The 19,376-nt window shown below is 55.0% G+C and overlaps 2 protein-coding genes across 2 annotated transcripts; both read left to right on the forward strand.

The window, feature by feature from the left end:
- Positions 1-387: 387 nt before the first annotated feature.
- On the forward strand, positions 388-4,350 carry LOC141033800 (uncharacterized). The gene is made up of 4 exons (XM_073506284.1): positions 388-420; positions 2,802-2,886; positions 3,038-3,304; positions 3,403-4,350. Exons 1-4 carry the CDS (start codon positions 388-390, stop codon positions 4,041-4,043), a joined length of 1,026 nt encoding a protein of 341 aa, XP_073362385.1. The 3' UTR covers positions 4,044-4,350.
- A 10,821-nt stretch (positions 4,351-15,171) lies between these two features.
- On the forward strand, positions 15,172-16,536 carry LOC141033816 (uncharacterized). Its single transcript, XM_073506285.1, has 3 exons — positions 15,172-15,738; positions 15,834-15,838; positions 16,518-16,536. Exons 1-3 carry the CDS (start codon positions 15,172-15,174, stop codon positions 16,534-16,536), a joined length of 591 nt encoding a protein of 196 aa, XP_073362386.1.
- Positions 16,537-19,376: the final 2,840 nt, after the last annotated feature.

The following is a 19,376-nucleotide window of genomic DNA, read 5'->3' on the forward strand; positions in this document are numbered from 1 at the left end:
GCCACTTGCCACCTGCGACCCACGTGGCACAAAAGCCTGCCAGCCCACGCGCGGGACGGGACATCACCACAGGTCGGGGCCCGCCACGCCCACGCTTGGGCCAAGGCGTGGATTTTCTGGTTTCGGCACGCCTTTAGGGCGTAATAATCGCGAGGCATGGGGGAGTGGGTGCAGTTAATCCCACGTCTCACCCCACGCCCTGCCTCCCCGGCTTCACCGTGCGAAGCTATAAGTAGGGGGAGGGGGAGAGCGGCAGGCTCTCGCACGCCCCTCCTCTTTCCACCATCTTCTTCCTCCTGCCCTTTCTTGCAACAGCGCGTCGCCGCCGTGCTGTTCCACCACTCGATCCTCCGCCGCCGCGTTCGTTCTCGCCAGCCCCACGCCACGATGCAGTACAGCGGGGATTGGGACGGCTCCAACGTCCACGAGGATCACGTCGAATTCCTCCGCAAGACGCGGCGGCTGCCCGACGCGGACAAGGTGGAGGTCCGTCTCGCGCCGGCGAAGGAGATTACGCCGGAGCCGCAGGAAGGCGAGCGGGTAGTCTTTCGCTCGCATTTCTTGCACGGCATCAGCCTGCCCGTGAGCGCCTTCTTCCACTCTTGGCTCGAGTTCTACCAACTCCAGCCGCACCACCTCACTCCGAACACGGTGGTGCTGCTGTCGGCCTTCGTCACCCTGTGCGAAGGCTACCTCGGCGTCCTCCCTACCCTCGAGCTCTGGGGGGAGTTCTTCCAGTCCAAGCTGGGCACGCGCATGCAAGGCGTGCCGGCTCAGAGTGGCGCCTTCATCGCGATGCGGAGGGTGGCTGCCGACAACCCCTTCCCCGTCATCACGCTGATCCAGTCGGTGAAGCTATGGCAAAAGTCATACTTCTACATGAGGAACGTCGCCCCGCAGGGCGACTACGTAAATCTGCCGGCTTACGTAGCTGGCCCACCGGCGGGCAGGCGGCCCCAGTGGTCCTATCGGGCCGTGACCCTGACGCCGGCTGGAGCCGCAGCTGTCGCCTGACTGCGGGTGATGATCCAGTCGGAGGGCTTGTCGGGGCCCGACCTGCTGGCCGCCTTCGTCACGCGCCGGGTGCTCCCGCTCCAGAGCCGCCCTCATCTGATCTGTCAGATGAGCGGCCAGCTCGATCCGAGTCGGATGTGCACCAAAGACATGCCGCACGACGAGGTGGCCCATATGGTGAACTACCTTGCGAACTGTAAACTCTCCGCAGAGTGGCAGTTCGGCAAGGAGCCATATTGCCGAGCTCATCCGCCGCCCACGGTATGTCCTCTTCTTCTCTTTTCCTTCTCTCAATTTTATTGCCGAGTTCCTTTTTGCCGACTTTGACCAGCCGGCTTGTCTCGACAGAGCCCTCTTCTTCGGCCTGCAGGCGGGTCGGACGCGGAACGCTGATTCGTCCCTGGCCGGACGGAGCACGATCTGGAGGACCCTGACTTGGGGGCGGCCTCTATGGACAACAACACCGAGGCGGGCGGTGGCCGAGCCAGTGGCAAAGCAGGCGGCTCCGGGCTTGGAGTTAGCTTCGACGACTGGCCGGACGACGACGAGGCTGAAGTCGTACCGCGCCGTCAGCCGGCGTCTGGCCGCGGCGCGGGTTCCTCCGCTGCGCCGCTTGCTCGGGGTGGCGGGCAAAAGCGTCGTGCCGCGCCGGGCTTGTTCGGCAGCCGGCCGAAGAAGCCCAGAGGCGGGGCAGCGGCGACCAGGCGGGAGAAGGCGGCCACGAAGGCGGCTCGCTTCCGCAAGGCGGTGAAGCAGCCGCAGACGGTGTCGGCGTAAGCATAGTCTCCTTCGTGCATTCTCCTTTCTTTTCTCTGGTAGCTCCTGAATCCTTGTTTTTTTCTCCAAATAACCAGAGCTCCATTGTCGCTCGAGCGGGCTGCTGCCGCCTCCGTCGTTGGGTCGCCGGGAGGATCCGGGAGCACTACTCGCCGCGTGGACCCCCGTGCCGATCATCAGGCAGCGACAGAGCGAAACGCGCAGGAGGTGGGAGAGGAGTGGGAGGCGGAGGCGTTGAGGGCGGCCGCCGAGAAGGCGGCGCAGGAGGAGGAGGCGGCGCAGGCGCGCGCTGACGCCGCAGCCAAGGCCCAAGCAGAGGCTGCGGGTGCGGCGATGGCGGAGGGGGCCTTGTTGGTCACCCCACTGCGCATCGTGGCGCCTAGGGCTCCGGAGACCCCGCCAGAAGAAACCGGCGGTAACCAGCCGGGGCTGGAGAGGGATGACGATGTCGTCATCCTGGAGAGGGCGGCGGTACCGACCCCGCCGACTGGGGCGGCTCAAGGCGGCCGGCCTGATCTGCCGCCTGCGCAGTCGGCGGGGGGCGAGCCGGCCGCGAGGACTGAGCTGGCGGTCCGGACGCCGCCGAGCCGGCGCACGGGGAAGGCTGCGTCAGAGCCACAGAAGGCTGCGTCGGAGCCGCAGCCGGCCGCGGGCTCCAGCTCGTCGGCCCAGGATGTGGAGGCGGCCAGCGCCACCTCGGGGTGGACGCCGGGCGGAGGGACGGCCGTGATGAACGTGGCCGCGCAGGACGGCCGGACCCGGCTCCAGGCCCAGGCTACAGCGCTGAGGCGATACACCGACGAATTCCTTGCGACGCGGGCGGCCATCCGGGTTAGTCTTCTTATCTTGCTTCTTCTTGATCTTGGTTTCTTCCGTGGGGGCGCGTCAGCGCACCCACTGGGTGTAGTCCCCGATTTCCGTGTCGGCTGCTGAGCAGGCGGCTTGGAACTTCTTAGTGGATTTAGCTTTGCTATTCTTGTTCTTACTTTGATCTTCTGCCTGTCTTGCAGGACTACCACAATCTTCGCGCGGCTGCCTTCAACTCCCAGGCTCGGGAGCTGACCCAGAAAACCGCCGACCTAACTGAGAGCCGGGGTAAGTGCTTCGTCCTTTATCTCACGTGGGGGCGCGTCAGCGCACCCACTGGGTGTAGTCCCCGAGATTCGGGCCGACTGCTGAGCAGTCGGGTCGGATCTTCCTTGACGACTTCCTCTTATTGCTTCTTCTTTTTCTGCCGTCTTTGCAGCGGCCAACGCCAGCCTGAGGGCACAGGTGGGAGGGTCTCAGGCTGCCCTTCGTGCCAAGGAGGCCGAGTTTGCCGCCTTGGTGCAGGAACGTGACCGCCTGGTCAAGAGGTTGGCCGACCAGGAAGAGAGCCACAAGGCGGCTCTGAAGGCGGTGCAAGACAGCGAAGCCGCCCTCCAGGCTGAGTACGAGACAGAGGCGGCTGGCTGGGCCGAAGCAAAGCAGACGCTGAACAATGGCTATGGCCAGATCGAAGATTTGGTTGACGGTAAGCCGCCTGCTTCTTCGTCCTTTCTTGCTGCCTGCCGCTTTTGGCTTGTTTTCTGACTTGGTGTTTTCTCTTCTTTCTCTTTCTTTCTTGCACAGAGTACTTCCCTGGCTACTCTACCGCCACCAACCAGATCATCGAGGCCCGCCGCCAAGCACGAAGGCAGGCAGGCACCGAGATTGCACCAAACGCTGGCCGTTCGCTGGAGGAGCAGCTCTTGGCGATCCAGGACCGTCTCCAGCCGGCTCACCGACTGCTCCGCCGGCTTCAGCGTGCCGGGGCGCAAGTGTTGGCCGCCCTCTGGCCCGGCGAAGTGGTTCCCCGCACCCCCAGTCGGACTGCCGACTGGCTGGAGGTGGCAGTCGGCCGCTTTGAAGCCTGGAAGGCTTCGGCGGCTCGGTCCGGCGCCAAGCGGGCGCTGGAGTTCGTCAAGGCCTGGTATCCCGGCCTGAGTCTGGACCAGCTGGCTACCTGGCAGCAGCAAGCCGACACGGAGCTGGAGCTGGCGCGGCCGGCTATCATCCGGCGGGCTTCGGCGATCGCCGACTACACCGACACCAGCGCCTTCGCCCCTGAGGTGGATGACAACGGTGTTGCCCAGTCGGAGGAGTGGTTCGGGCTGAACCCAGCAGACGGTGAAGACTCGGCGGAGGAGATCGACTCCAGCGACGAGGGCGAAGAGGAGGAGGAGGAGGGTGAAGACGCCGGGCCGGATGGTGGAGCGGCCGGCCAGCCTTAGCCTGACCGCGCCTCCAGCACCACGTCACGCGCGGGTGCGTCGCCTGCCACCGGTGGTGACCAAGCCGAGACCCGCCAGCCGGCCACTCCTTCAGCCGGCGACGCCGTCTCCACCGACCAACCCGGCTCCCGCACCGTGCCTTTAGTCTAGTCTGCTATCTTTTGTTTTCCTGTCTTGTCACTTTTGGAACAATATTCTGTTAAGTTTACACAATTCCACCCACTGGGGGTGTATTTGAACTTATGTCGATTGCCGGCCTGTTGGGGGCTTTATATGTATATATGACTATGCATGCGTTTGGCATTTCGTCGTTCTTTGCTTTTCATCCTTCTGTTGTTTCCTTTGCCGCCCTCCCTTGGTTGCCGCCTCCCCAGTCAGACAGTTGCTCTGCAGTCTGTGGCTGGAGAAGTGCTTGGCCAACTGGGAGGGCAAGTACTCTAGCTTTGTTGGATTATAGCTAAGTGTTCGGGAAGCCGGCCAGCCGGCTGTTCTGACAGCCGGCAGGCGTGGTTGGCGGCCGTCCTTTCGCTATATAAGTTCATGAGTCCTTAGCCGTTTTTCGTGTGGGCATCCTTTCTGCCTTGGCTCTTGCTAGTCGGATAGTCGGTTCTTCGAGCTGCGACTTTCAACAAGAGAGGACTCGGGAGCCGGCACACTATTTGTCTGACTTCAGGTAGAACTTTTAATATAGCTTAAGGCGGCCAGTCCCCGGGACGACTAGTCGAACCCGGTGCCAGACAAGAGATCAAATGTAATAATACATTTATGGATATGACACTCGTCACTCATAGATAAATGAAGGCAGTCCCCGAGTACTGTTCGGGGGGCCTGTTGTTTCGTACTTAATACAAAAGGGGAGCATGATACATACTGCTTTCAACTGTAAAATCTTCTCAGGAGGTTCGCGTACCATGGTCGCTCTGACTCCTTGCCGGAGTCATCCCTCTTGCGTGCTCTTGGTTTTTGCGCGTCGATCAAGTAGTAGGAGTCGTTGCCTAGTGCCTTGCTGATGACGAAGGGGCCTTCCCAAGGGGCCGAGAGCTTGTGCTGGCCGGCTGTTCGCTGGATCAGCCGAAGCACAAGGTCGCCCTCTTGGAAGGATCTTGGCTTGACCTTGCGGTTGTGGTAGCGGCGCAACCCTTGCTGGTAGATGGCGGACCGGCTGAGTGCTAACAGCCGGCCTTCTTCTAGTAGGTCGACGCCGTCTTCTCTTGCTTCCTTGGCCTCCGCCTCCGTGTACATGGTGACCCGAGGCGAGTCGAACTCGATGTCGGTTGGGATGACAGCCTCGACACCATATACAAGGAAGAACGGAGTGAAGCCGGTTGACTTGTTGGGGGTAGTACGCAGACTCCAGAGGACAGCCGGCAGCTCATCGAGCCAGCAGCCGGCCGATCGCTCCAGTGGTACAACCAGTCGGGGCTTGATGCCGGAGAGGATGAGTCCATTTGCTCGCTCGACCTGGCCGTTTGACTGCGGGTGGGCGACGGACGCTAAGTCCAGTCGGATACCCTGCGTCGCGCAGAAACGTGCCAGTGCTCCTTTGGCAAAGTTTGTGCCGTTGTCGGTGATGATGCTGTGCGGTACGCCGTACCGGGTAGTGATGTCGGTGATGAATGTTACGGCAGTCGGCCCGTTCAGCTTCTTGATTGGCTTCGCTTCGATCCACTTTGTGAACTTGTCCACGGCGACAAGCAGATGTGTCAAGCCGCCGCGGGCTATCTTGAAAGGACCCACCATATCCAGTCCCCAGACGGCAAAGGGCCAGGTGAGGGGAATGGTCTTGAGTGCAGAAGCTGGCAGGTGTTGCTTGGAACTGAAAACTTGGCATCCTCTGCAGCTCTTGACTATCTCTTTGGCATCTTCCAAAGCAGTCGGCCAAAAGAAGCCATGGCGGAAAGCCTTGGCCACGAGTGATCTTGAGGCTGCGTGGTGGCCGCATTCGCCTTGATGGATATCCTTGAGGATTGCCACTACTTTTTCTGGCTCGACACAACGCTGGAAGACTCCAGTGACGCTGCGCTTGACAAGCTCTCTGTTGATTATTGCATATGCTCTGGCTCGCCGTTGCACTAGTCTTGCTGAGATCTCATCAGCCGGCAGCTCTCTGCTGACTAGGAATCTGAGGATGGGCTGGGCCCAAGATGGAGCTGTGACTTCTTCTTCTGTTAGTGTAGCCACCATGACTCGGGTGGGTGGGTTGGGTGGCGCGAAATTGGAGTCGGCCACCGCTTCTTGTGTTGCTGCAGTCCCCGGGCCGACTGCTGCAGTCCCCTGGCCGGGTCTCGAAGTCCTCGGGCCGGGTGCGACTACGGCAGTCGGTGGGGCAGTTGTCGAAGTCCCCGTGCCGCCTGCGGGGTTCCTCCAGTCGGATCCGACTGCATCGGGGTAGGCGGTACGAAGATAGAGTCCGACTCTGGAGACGGCTTGATGGACGGCTTGAGGAGGCGCTGGAGGGAGACGCCGATCGGTATAGCCTGTCGGGTGGAGCCGATCCGTGCCAGGGCATCTGCTTGGTCGTTGTCGGCCCTTGGCACGTGAAGGAACTCACACCCTTCGAAGTACCCACTGATCTGCTGGACGAGGAATCGATAGCTCGCCATGTTCGCGTCCTTGGCGTCCCAGTCGCCAGACGACTACTGGACCACCAAGTCTGAGTCGCCGTAACATAGGATCCGGCGTATGCCGAGCTCTTTGGCTAGCCGGAGCCCATGTACGAGCGCCTCGTACTCGGCCACGTTGTTGGAGGCGGCGAAGTGGATTTGCAGCGTGTATCTGAGTTTGTCGCCTTTGGGAGAGGTGAGGACGATGCCGGCTCCCAAGCCGGTGCGCATCTTGGACCCGTCGAAGTGCATCCGCCAATGGGTAGAGTCGGGAGCCGGCGGTAGGTACTGGGTCTCGGCCCAGTCGACGAGGAAGTCGGCCAATGCTTGGGACTTGATGGCGGTGCGGGGCTGGTAGAAGATTGTGTATGGTGCCAATGCGATGGCCCATTTAGCCACCCGGCCGGATGCATCCCGGCTGCCTATGATCTCGGCAAGCAGGGCGGTGCATACGACCGTGATGGGATGCTCTTGGAAGTAGGGCTTCAGCTTCTTGGTGGCGAAGTACACCCCATAGCACATCTTCTGGTAGTGCGGGTAGTTTTGCTTTGAACTGTATAGTACTTCGCTTAGATAATACACCGGCCTCTGGACTAGCTGGGCTCGGCCTTCTTCCGGGCGCTGGACCACGACAACTGTACTGACCACTCGGCTAGTCGCGGCAATGTAGAGGAGCATGGGCTCCTTCTCAGTCGGTGCCGCCAGGGCAGGTGGGGTGGTCAGCATCTTCTTCAGCTCATGGAAGGCTTGGTCGGCTTGGTCATTCCACTTGAAGTGAGTGGACTTCTTCATGAGTCGGTACAGGGGGAGAGCCCTTTCTCCTAGCCGGCTGATAAAGCAGTTTAGGGAGGCCAAGCATCCGGTGAACTTCTGCACATCTCGCAATTTTGTGGGAATCTCCATCCTCTCGATGGCCTTGATCTTCACAGGGTTGCACTCGATGCCGCGTTCGGAGACCAGAAAGCCTAGCAGCTGGCCGGCTGGTACTCCGAACACGCATTTCTCGGGGTTGAGCTTGATTTGGAATCGGCGCAAGTTGGCGAATGTTTCTTTGAGGTCTTCCAGCAGGGTGCCGCGCTTCTCTGTCTTCACCACAATGTCGTCTACATAGACGTGGGCATTTCTGCCGAGTTGCTTGAGGAGGCATTTCTGCATGCAACGCTGAAAAGTGGCACCGGCATTCCTTAAGCCGAATGTCATAGTCAGGTAACAGAAAGCTCCAAATGGTGTGATGAAGGCAGTCTTCAGGCGGTCTGCTGGGTCCAACTTGATCTGATGGTACCCTGAGTAGGCATCCAAAAAACTCAACAGCTCGCATCCGGCTGTGGAGTCTATCACTTGGTCAATCCGTGGCAACGCAAACGGATCCTTGGGACAGGCCTTGTTGAGGCTGGTGTAGTCTATACACATGCGCCACTTGTTGTTCTTCTTGAATACCAAAACTGGGTTGGCAAGCCACTCTGGAAAAAATACTTCCATAATAAAGCCGGCGGCGAGGAGCCGGGCTATCTCTTCGCGTCGGCTCGAACGTGTAATTTGTGCTCGACGAAATCCTTCGGGACACCCGGCATGTCCTTTGGGGACCATGCAAAAATGTCTCGATTCTCACGGAGGAAGTCGACGAGCTCGCCTTCCTATTTACTGTCCAAGTTTGCCCCAATGAGAGCAAACCTTTCCGGATTCTCCGGGTCCAGAGGTATCTTCTTAGTCTCTTTGGCCGGCTGGAAGGAGCCCTGCGCATCACAATCTTTGGGATTGGGGGACAGGGCCGGCTGCTTGCCGGCCATGGCCACAACCCGCTCCAGCATCTTCTTCTCTTCCGCCACTACGAGGGACTCGGCCAGCCGGCTGCTGGCCATGGCGCACTCGATGGACTTCTTGTAGTCGCCGGCTATGGTGATGATCCCCTTCGAGCTCGGCATCTTCATCTCAGGTAGGCGTAGTGGGGCACAGCCATGAACTTGGCCAGAGCAGGTCGGCTAAGCAAAGCATGGTAGGGGCTCTACAGATCCACTACCTCAAACCAGATCGCTTCTCGGCGAAAATGATCCTTGTCTCCGAAGAGAACATCCATCTTGATCTTGCCAATCGGGGAACAAGACAAGCCGGGGACGATGCCATGGAACACGGTCCGGCTTGGCATAAGCTGCTTTGCCTTGATGTTCAGCTTCTCCATGGTATCGCGGTACAGTATATTGATACTGCTTCCGCCATCTATCAGGACGCGGGAGAATCGGGCAGCTCGCCTCTCCGTCGCGAGGGTGACGTCCAAGACCAGTGCATTGGAGCCAGGGGATGGCATCACCTCTGGGTGGTCGGCCTGGCTCCAGTTGATGGGCTTCTCGGACCAGTGCATGAACTCGGGGGCGCTAGAGGCGACCGCGTTGACCTCTTGATGCTGACGGCGCCGACTGCGCTTGTCTTCGGCTTGGCTTGTGAAGACGACGTAGGCGGCATGCTCTTCAGGGAACTCGTCTTGAATGACTCCTGCTGGGGGGGCTGGAGGCGGCGGGCCGGGAGGCGGAGGCGGCACGAACCCTTCGCCCTTGGAGATTCGCGTGAGCCGGTGGCATTTTCGGGTCGTGTGGTTGGACGGCTTCGCGCCGCTGTGGAACTTGCAGGGGGCGTCGAGAGTCTGCTCATAAGAGAAAGCCGGCTGCCAAGCCGGCCTGCCACCCTTTTCTTGGGAGCGGGCCGCTCTTCGGGCTGCTCATCTTCAACTGTGGCCACCTGCCGACTGGTGGAAGGCGGCATGGGGGCCTTGCGCTTGTGATCGTTCTGGTAAGGGCACCGATTGGAGTCGCCAGCCGGCGTCTTTGGAGCCGGAGCGAGCACCTTCCCAGAGGCGTCCACTCGGAGCTCGGTTTTCATCGAGGAGTCGGCCGTGGCATACTTGTCCGCGATGATCAGCAATTCGTCGAGGGTAGCCGGCTCGTCGCAGAGGAGTCGGTGCTTGAGGAGGGTGCCCTCTCGGCACCCGGCGGTGAAGTACTCGATGGCCTGAACCTCGTGCACCCCCTCGCAGGAGTTGCGGAGCTCGGCCCACCACGTGAGGTAGTCGCGGGTCGACTCATTGGGCCCTTGGACGCACAGGGAGAGCTGGCGAGGCTTGGGAGGCCGCTTGTACGTGCTGGTGAAGTTGCGGATGAAGACTTCCGTGAAGTCCAGCCAGCTATTGATGCTGTAGGGCTTGAGGCTGTTGAGCCAGGTGCGCGTCGTGCCTTGCAGCATGAGGAGGACGTACTTCATGGCCACGTGCCGATTGCCGTTGGCTATGCTGACAGCAGTGGAGTAGTCGATGAGCCAATCTTCCGGCTTCACAGAGCCGTTGTACTTGGGCGTGTCTCTGGGGAGCGAGAACCCTTTGGGGAAGGGCTCGTCGCGGATGCGGGGGCCAAAGCATGGCGGGCCAACATCGTCTTCTTCTTCTAGGGCCAGGGATCGAGCAAGGCGGTCGATCCGGTGGCGGGCGTCGTTCTCGCCGACTCCTTCTCGACGGCCTAGTCGGTCACCAAGAGTCGGGTGCGTGACGGGCGGCGGGGTGAGACGTCCCTCCCTTCGAGGCGGGGGAGGAGGCGGATTTCCTTGGCGCTCCACCGCTCGAGGGTGGCCTTCCTCGTCGCGCTCGATGGTGATACGAGTCCGGCTGCGGCTAGCAGCCGGCTCCTTGTCTTTCCTCTGGCGGGCGCCGCTCGCAGTCGGCAAGCGGGACGTCGCGGCGTGCTCCCGGCGCGGGGGGTGACTATCAGCGCGGGCGCCGGCTTCGTGTCGTCCTGCAGCCGCGTCGATCAGTTGCTGGATCCGCCTTGTCATGTAGGGGAGTTCATCGGCTCCCAGCCCATTTAGCTCTTCAGCGGCCGCCAGGGCGGCTCGTAGATTCTCGAGCGGGGTGGCGTAGACGGGGCGATCTGCCCCCAGCATGCTGGCGATAGCCGCGCCGCGCTTCTGGACGAAGCTGGCTCGGCTCGGCCCGCTAGGCGGCGGCGTACCGAAGGCGGCGCGGTCGACTTCGCACTGGTGGGCCTCGGTGAGGCATCTCATGGAGGCTATCTTCTGGCCTTCCGCGACGAGGGCGAGGCGGCGTGCCTCCAGGGTCTCGGCGTCGGCGTCGGCCGGGATGGGGATGGATAATCATGCATCGCCGCTTGCAGGGCGTCGTGGGCGTTCTCGCCCGAGTTGGCGACGTGGCTGATGACCAACACTTCGGTGACAGCGCTGCTGCCACTGTCAGCTCGAGGGAGAGGATCGTCGAAGACCACCACGTCGGAGGGGTAGGCGTCGAGCGATGCCGTGTCGGAATCGACAAGCATCGGGTCGGTGGAGCCGACCGACTCCAAGTCTGCACCATACTCGCTGGAGACGTGAAGCTGGTCGAGGAGGTTGACGAGGCGGCTCTCGGGGTAGTCCGTGCCAGCGTCGGACGCGGGCTCGTCGGAGATGCGAGTCTCGCCGAGCAGATCGGCGAGGTGGCTCGCTGCGCAGGCGTCATCGACGCCTTGCAGCGCGTCGAGGCAAACGCCATCGGGCGTAGCAGGCTGGCTGCGCTTGCGGGGGAGGAAGAGGGTTCCCGTCCAGAACAGGTCTCCGGACGACGGTGCACCTGGCCCCATGGTGGGCGCCAAATGTCGGGTGGTAGGTGCGACATATGCCAACGGGTGGCTTATCATGGTGGGAGCCAGTAAGACGTCGCCGGTGCCTGGAAACGGGATGAGGCGAAGACATGCACGCCGGCGAATCTTACCCAGGTTCGGGGCTCTCCGTGGAGATAACACCCCTAGTCCTGCTCTGCGGGGTCTCCGCATGATCAATAGATCAGAACGAGTAGCTACAAATGCCCCTTGAGCTGTGGGGTTCAAGGGAGAAGAAGAGCAGGGCTAGCTCTTGCTTCCCTCTCTCTATGGTGTGTGTGTAACTCTAAGAAGCCAACCCTTTGCATGGGTGCCCCGGGGGTTTTATATAGGCCTACCCCCGGGGGTACAATTGTAATCCGACTGGGCGCGGGTCCCAGTAGTCAGTGTCTGTGCTCACCGGCTTCTCCGCCGGCCGTTGGGGCCCGCCGACTGGGGGAGGCCGGGCCGCCTTCGCGCCTCTCTCTGGCTAAAGGGGCCCGCCTCCCGTGGGCCGTACTGGCGTTCGTCGTGGATGACGTTGAGGCCAGCATGGCTACAGTGCTGGGCCGTACGGGAGATGGCTGACCCGTACGGCGTCCTGTGGCCATGCCTGCCTCGGGCTTCGGGGGTAGTGGGCTGCACTGTGGCCACACCCCATCTTGTCACCGTTATGTGGGTGTAGTTCTGGTGGGTGCGGTCTTGGCCGGCTTCGTGGAGTCGGCGCGCTTCATGGCTGGCTCTTGGAAGTCGGTCCTCTCGCAACTATCTTGGGGGAGGTTACCAAGGCCGGGTCACCTTTGGAGAGTCGGCCCCTGGGGTACTCGGCCAGGGGAAGTCGGCTCAATGCTTCGAATGCTTGAAGGCTCAATGGGCCTGATAATTTTTGAAGAACCATGGGTAGTCGGTTAGGCTACCCGTGGCCATTTACTCCGACACTTTTCCATGGACGACTTTAGGAACACTACTGAGCGTCTCTTTATAGATGCCGACGGTAATACCAAGCTCGAGGTGTTGTACACCAACGAGCCCTACAAGGTGGAGGAGATTCTTTCTCTTTATGAGGAATGGCTGCATGAGGACAGGTACAAGTTTGTTGGTCTTGATCTGGAGTACACACGAGAGGATTATTTTGATCGGAGCAGAAAAGTCGCCATCATGCAACTGGCGATGCGCAAGCATGTTCTTGTCTATAACTTGTGCAAGGCCAAGACGGAGTGCGCTGCTCTGAATGATTTCCTTCGGAACAAAGGTATAATTTTCGCTAGTGTCGACATCAGGAACGATAGAGATGTTCTCGCAAATAGTTTCCTCAAAATCCCAAGAGAGTGTCACATCGACCTTCAAGAGGAGCTCATGATCAAAGGAGGCAATCTAAGGGATTCCATGGCAGATTTGGTAGGAGCCGTCATAGAAAAATCTTACTTGACTATGAAGACGTCTTTTCCAAAAGGTTAGCATGACTACTGGGAATGGAAGCCGCTTTCCCTTGACCACCTGAAATATGCGGCAATTGTAAGTGAAAATTTTGTTTTTTGTGTCTTTCTTTTTTTGTTTTATTGCAACAATAGTACCTTTTCCCCTTTACATATATCTTCATTCTCATCTGCTTTTTGTTTTAGGATGGGTATGTCAGCTACGAGCTCTACCGCCGAGTTCTGTCGATGAAGGACATGATGCATCCTCGTTGTCTTCCCGACCGCAGACGGCGTGGATGTTTCTAAGGAGAACTCCAACTGAGTAGAATGGTCACCGTGGACGTTTGTGTTGACGTTTGTGAGCAGAATGGACTCTTGGAAGACTTTCATTTCTTTTTTTTGTATAATTTATGAGTAATTTTAGTTCAGTCCTGTGGAGTACCGTTTTCATTGGGATTTCGGTTTTTTTATTTTCACAGTATCATGTTTGGCTTGTCTCATGTTATGGGAATGTAAATTTTTTTATGTTTTTTTGTGTTACAAGTTCATTGTTGATGTTTGCGCGAGTTTATGTACATTTATAGAACCCGTTGAAGTGGTGCATATGTATTGTTTGGGAGAAGCGTGTTTTGTGTTTGGCTTATATTCAGCGTTGTTTGTTTGTGTTTGTATTGTTGTATTTTACACATTTGCACAAGAGATGCATGTCTGCTAACGTACGAGGCAACATTTCAGTTTCCTTTCTTTGTGCTCTTCGGGACCATGCCTCGAGAAGCCCGGCATCGATGTCTGTGGAGGCTTCACTCCCGTGGCTTCTTTTCCTCTATTGATGTACCTCACGTGACACATGCGATGCCTCTATGTGCTGGTGTCACACGGTAGTTTCTCTTGAGACTAACACAATCGTGCCTCTGCCACCACTCTTTTGTGCATCCAGGTGGTTTGTACCCGTGCCTCGAGAATGCCAATTCCAAAGCCGTACCTGTGCGCCGAGAAGCTGCAATCGTGCCTGTATACGCTTCAGTTGTATGTCTCATGTACCTGCATTCGCGTGTCTCAGGGAACACGCTGGATGTAATTGTACATTCCTGTGGTGCCAAACGCTCGTCCGTGAGGGGATGCGGTGGCTGTGACTCGTCGTGCTTGTGGTTCTACACGCCCGTGACTCATGAGACTTTAAAACTGTGGCTCTCTGACTTCGCCTGTTGATTCCCTGCTTGCATTGATGTATCTCACGTGATAAACGCCATGACTCTATGTGCCTGCGGTGTCACACGGCTGTCCCTCTTGAGAGTTCGCGACCGTGCCTCTCGAACAGAGTGTTCTCACTGATGTCTTTGCCACCTCTCTTTTTTGCATCCAGAGGATTTGTACCCGTGCCTCGAGAATGCCAATTCCAAAACCGTACCTGTGCGTCGAGAAGCCGCAATTCCATGTCTGTATAGGCTTATATTCCATGCCCCATCTAGCTGCCTTCACGTGTCTCGGGCGACACGCTGCCTGTGACTCGTTGTGCTTGCGGTCCTACACGCCCGTGCCTCAGGATACTATATAACTGTTGCTCTCTGACTTCTCTCGTGGCTTCACTGCCTGTATCCATTTGTCTCACATGATACACATCATGACTCTCCCTGTGCCTGTGGTGTCACACGTCTATGCCTCTATAGACTTCTCAACCGTGCTTCTGCATCTGAGTATTCTCACCGATACCTCTGCCACCACACTTTTGTGAACCCAGAGGGTTTGTACCCGTGGCTCGAGAACGTCAATTGCAAGGCCGTATCCATGCCTCGCGAAGCCAGAACCACGTGCCTGTAGAGGCTATGTTTCCGTGCCTCCGTTGCCTACATTCACATGTTCCCCGCGAGTCGCTGCCTGTGACTCTACGTGCCTATGGTGATACTGACCGAGGTCTCGGAAAGTCATACGCCCGTGCCTGTGGAATAGACACGTATGTGCGTCCTATGGCTGCATACCCGTGCCTCATGTGAAACTCGCCTTGACTATCGAGGGACAGATGGTGTGAATCTAGCTAGATGAGGCACGTATGAGTTTTGGCCTTCGGATCTAAGGTGTATGGCAGGCTGTTCGTTTGCTTCATTGGATTCTTCCGTCGGTGGTCTTTGTTCAAAGGAGGAATTGATGACCGATGCGGCGGCTGTTCGGTATGACTATTCAGTGTGTCAGTTACCGTAAAATAAAGTTAGAGGCTCCTCGATTTCTCCACGGCATCAAATATTTTTGCCCAGCCGTGACTTTAGGAAGTGCATGGTTCCACGAGCTGCAGAAGCACAACCGTCTATTCGCTGTTCCTAGTTCACACGTTAATGAGCATGGTAACTCAAACGTCCCTCGCCAAGGTTAAATACTGGACGTGTTTCTGAGGTCTCCGCGTCGTATTGTAGCCACGGAACATCAGGCAATTCCCACCGTCGTCACCACTCCCCAACCTCGTCGTGGGGTCTCAGGAATCTCCATTGGCACCTTGCTGCTTGCTGCCATGGATGACTTTTTGAACACCACCGAGTACCATCCGATAGTTGTCGACGGTAACATGAAGCTCGACGTGTGGTACACGAACGAGCCTGGCAAGGTGGAGGAGATCATTGCCTTGTACGAGGACTGGTTGCGCGAGGAGAAGTACAAGTTTGTTGGACTCGGCATGGAGTTCACACGAAAGGATTGTTATGGGCGTAGAAAAGTCACCGTCATGCTACTGGCTATGCGGAATCATGTCTTGGTCTATCACTTCTGCAAGGCCAGGACGGAGTGCCCTGCCCTGAAGGATTTCCTTGAGAATAGAGGTATAACTTTCTCTAGTGTGGGCGTCAGGAATGTTAGAGATGCTCTTTTTCAAGATTTCATCAGAATTCCAGAAGAGTACCACATCGACATCCAAGAGAAGTTCATGATCAAAGGCGGCGAAGAAAGGGAATCCATGGAGGACTTAGCAGGAGCCATCATTGACAAATCTTACTCGAAGCTGGAGTCCTCTTTTCCAGAACTTCTTCGTCACTACTGGGATTGGAAGCCACTTACCTTTGATCACCGGAAATATGGATCTATTGTAAGTGAAGATTTCATTTTCGTTAGTTTCTGCCTTTGTTGCAAGAACAGTATGTTTTTTTTGTATATTCATGTTTTCATTTGCTTTTCCTTCAGGAAGGGTATGTGAGCTATGAGCTATACCATCGGTTTCTGTCGATGAGGGACATCTTGCATCGTCGATGTCTTCCTGATCTCAGATGGCGATGACGTTTCTAAGGAGGAGTCCAGGTGGAAGTGCTGGCAAGATGGATTGTGTGATGAATTGGTTATTTGATAGTTATTGTATGGGGTAATATTACATCGACTGATGAATTTGTAATTGTGGTGGTTTTATTTTGAACTGGATGGAGTTGACTAGTTTGGAAATTTAAGTTTATTTTCGTTCCATTATGTTTTTCTTGTTTGGATGCCTTCAAGAATATTTTCCTCTATGATTTTATGCTACGTGTTGGTATAAGATGAGATGTATTAAGAGGACCACTCAGATGTGCACTTTCGTGAATGTAGGGAGCGCACAGTCGTCTGCTCAGGGAGGCATTGTTTTTGTTTTAGGCAAGGCACGCTCTGGTGTTATTAGTTTGCTAGTTGGTTCAGTTCTTCTCTCAATATGGTCACACAGAAAGGTAGGGGCGTTACTTTCACTTTGTGTTCGTAGTGTGTTTGGCATGGTTGTTTTTATATTGAATATACGGTTGTGGTTGTGTGTTTGAAATATTTTTATGTAGAGCTTGAGTGTGTTTAAGATTCTTCAGATTTTCTCTCTGCGTTGTCTGTTTCAATATATGATGTTTGTTTTAGGGACGGTAATCCAGTGTGAGAGTTGCTGTGGGAGTATTGTGTTAGCGACGGCTGCGTTTCTGTGTTCCAATTATTGTGGTGGTACTTTGATTGGGAAAGGCATGGCCGTGAAGGTATTGGATGCACTATCGTATGTTTGGCAGAGGTGTTATCCTTCCTTTGGGTACTAAATTCGTAGAGGCACTACGTTATGCTAGTATGAGTTACTATCATGGTTGTATGTTCTGTAATATTTCTAGGTAGTCTGCTAGTGAAGTCACATATGTCTAGTTAGTGGAGGCATGTCCTATGTTATGTTGAGTCAGAGTTCTGTCTGTCGTTCGCAAATGCTTCCTCTGACACGTTCGCTCGGAGAGGCACGTCTACGATGTTATTCAAAGGCACAGTCGTGCCTTTCTTTCAAAATGTTTGCTTTCACTGCTTTGCTGAGAGAGGCTCGTCGGTGAAACTTGTGAGGTCACGGACCTTTTACAGTTGAAGTCACGGTCGTTCTTCTGTTTTGGTATTTTTTTAGTTTAGTCGTCTATCCTAGAGGATGGATCTTCTTTCGTTAACTTGAGTCACGGTCGTGCTTCCATGACTCATTGGCTTGGAGAGGGACCGGTATTAAGCTATTGAGGGGACGGTCATGTGTTAACTGGTGGCGTACACGTGTGTGTCAGCTTAGTTGTCTGTGGTAAGAGAGGCACATTCTACGAGGATAAGAGGCACTGTCGTGCCTCTGTGACCCGTATTAGTGGAGGTGAGTCATTTAGCTCCTTCATCAGATGCTTACGAACAGATAGTGTTGTTCCTCTGTGTTCCAATTGTTTCTTTTATTATGTTTACAACTTTTGGAAAAATACAATTTTTATTTATAATGTTGGCTGTTCAGGATTTGAAGACTTGAACATTTGAACGCACAGCTGTGTTTAATGGGATCCATAGCAGATATCTTGGACCGACACAAAAATAGCTGAAACACTGTTGTGATTACATTAGTCGATATGGCTGAAACAATGTTCGGATGGCTCTAGCTAAATTAAGGTACAGTTAAGTGCTACCTCTTGAGCACTGCGTTGGTTTTCCCTTGAAGAGGAAAGGGTGATGCAGCAAAGTAGCGTAACTATTTCCCTCAGTTTTTGAGAACCAAGGTATCAATCCAGTAGGAGGCTACGCGCGAGTCCCTCGCACCTACACAAAACAAATAAATCCTCGCAACCAATGTGATAAGGGGTTGTCAATCCCTACACGGTCACTTACGAGAGTGAGATCTGATAGATATGATAGATTAATATTTTTGGTATTTTTATGATAAAGATGCAAAGTAAAATAAAAGTAAGGAAATAACTAAGTGTTGAAAGATTAATATGATGGAAAATAGACCCGGGGGCCATAGGTTTCACTAGGGGCTTCTCTCAAGAGCATAAGTATTTTACGGTGGGTGAACAAATTACTGTTGAGCAATTGACTGAATTGAGCATAGTTATGAGAATATCTAGGTACGATCATGTATATAGGCATCACGTCCGAGACAAGTAGACCGACTCCTGCCTGCATCTACTACTATTACTCCACACATCGACCGCTATCCAGCATGCATCTAGAGTATTAAGTTCATAAGAACAGAGTAACGCCTTAAGCAAGATGACATGCTGTAGAGGGATAAATTCATGCAATATGATAAAAACCCCATCTTGTTATCCTCGATAGCAACAATACTATACATGCCTTGCTGCCCCTACTGTCACTGGGAAAGGACACCGCAAGATTGAACCCAAAGCTAAGAACTTCTCCCATTCCAAGAAAGATCAATCTAGTAGGCCAAACCAAACTGATAATTCGAAGAGACTTGCAAAGATAACCAATCATACATAAAAGAATTCAGAAGATTCAAATATTGTTCATAGATAAACATGATCATAAACCCACAATTCATCGGTCTCAACAAACACACCGCAAAAGAAGATTACATCGAATAGATCTCCACGAGAGAGGGGGAGAACATTGTATTGAGATCCAAAAAGAGAGAGGAAGCCATCTAGCTAATAACTATGGACCCGAAGGTCTGAGGTAAACTACTCACACTTCATCAGAGGGGCTATGGTGTTGATGTAGAAGCCCTCCGTAATCGATGCCCCCTCCGGCGGAGCTTCGGAACAGGCCCCCAGATGGGATCTCGTGGGTACAGAAGGTTGCGGCGGTGGAATTAGGTTTTTCGCTCCGTATCTGATTGTTTGGGAGTACGTAGGTATATATAGGAGGAAGAAGTACGTCGGTGGAGCAACAGGGGGCCCACGAGGGTGGAGGGCGCACCCTAGGGGGGTAGGCGCGCCCCCTACCTCGTGGCTTCCCTGTTGGTTGCTTGACGTAGGGTCCAAGTCTCATGGATCATGTTCGTTCCAAAAATCACGTCCCCGAAGGTTTCATTCCGTTTGGACTCCGTTTGATATTCTTTTTCTGCGAAACTCTGAAATAGGCAAAAACAGCAATTCTGGGCTGGGCCTCCGGTTAATAGGTTAGTCCCAAAAATAATATAAAAGTGAATAATAAAGCCCAATAATGTCCAAAACAGAAGATAATATAGCATGGAGCAATCAAAAATTATAGATACATTGGAGACGTATCAAGCATCCCCAAGCTTAATTCCTGCTCGTCCTCCAGTAGGTAAATGATAAAAACAGAATTTTTGATGCGGAGTGCTACTAGGCATAATTTCAATGTAATTCTTCTTAATTGTGGTATGAATATTCAGATCTGAAAGATTCAAGATAAAAGTTCATATTGACATAAAAATAATAATACTTCAAGCATACTAACTAAGCAATTATGTCCTCTCAAAATAACATGGCCAAAGAAAGTTCATCCCTACAAAATCAT

Source organism: Aegilops tauschii, chromosome 1 (genome assembly GCF_002575655.3).
Source record: "Aegilops tauschii subsp. strangulata cultivar AL8/78 chromosome 1, Aet v6.0, whole genome shotgun sequence".
Lineage (NCBI taxonomy): Eukaryota > Viridiplantae > Streptophyta > Magnoliopsida > Poales > Poaceae > Aegilops > Aegilops tauschii.

Excerpts from the sequence above, each read along its gene's own strand:
- LOC141033800 (XM_073506284.1), top strand. The coding sequence starts at position 388 with ATGCAGTACAGCGGGGATTGGGACGGCTCCAAC. Across the intron at positions 2,887-3,037 it reads CGACCTAACTGAGAGCCGGG|CGGCCAACGCCAGCCTGAGG; the intron begins GTAAGTGCTTCG and ends CCGTCTTTGCAG. Across the intron at positions 3,305-3,402 it reads GATCGAAGATTTGGTTGACG|AGTACTTCCCTGGCTACTCT; the intron begins GTAAGCCGCCTG and ends TTTCTTGCACAG.
- LOC141033816 (XM_073506285.1), top strand. The coding sequence starts at position 15,172 with ATGGATGACTTTTTGAACACCACCGAGTACCATCCGATAGTTGTCGAC.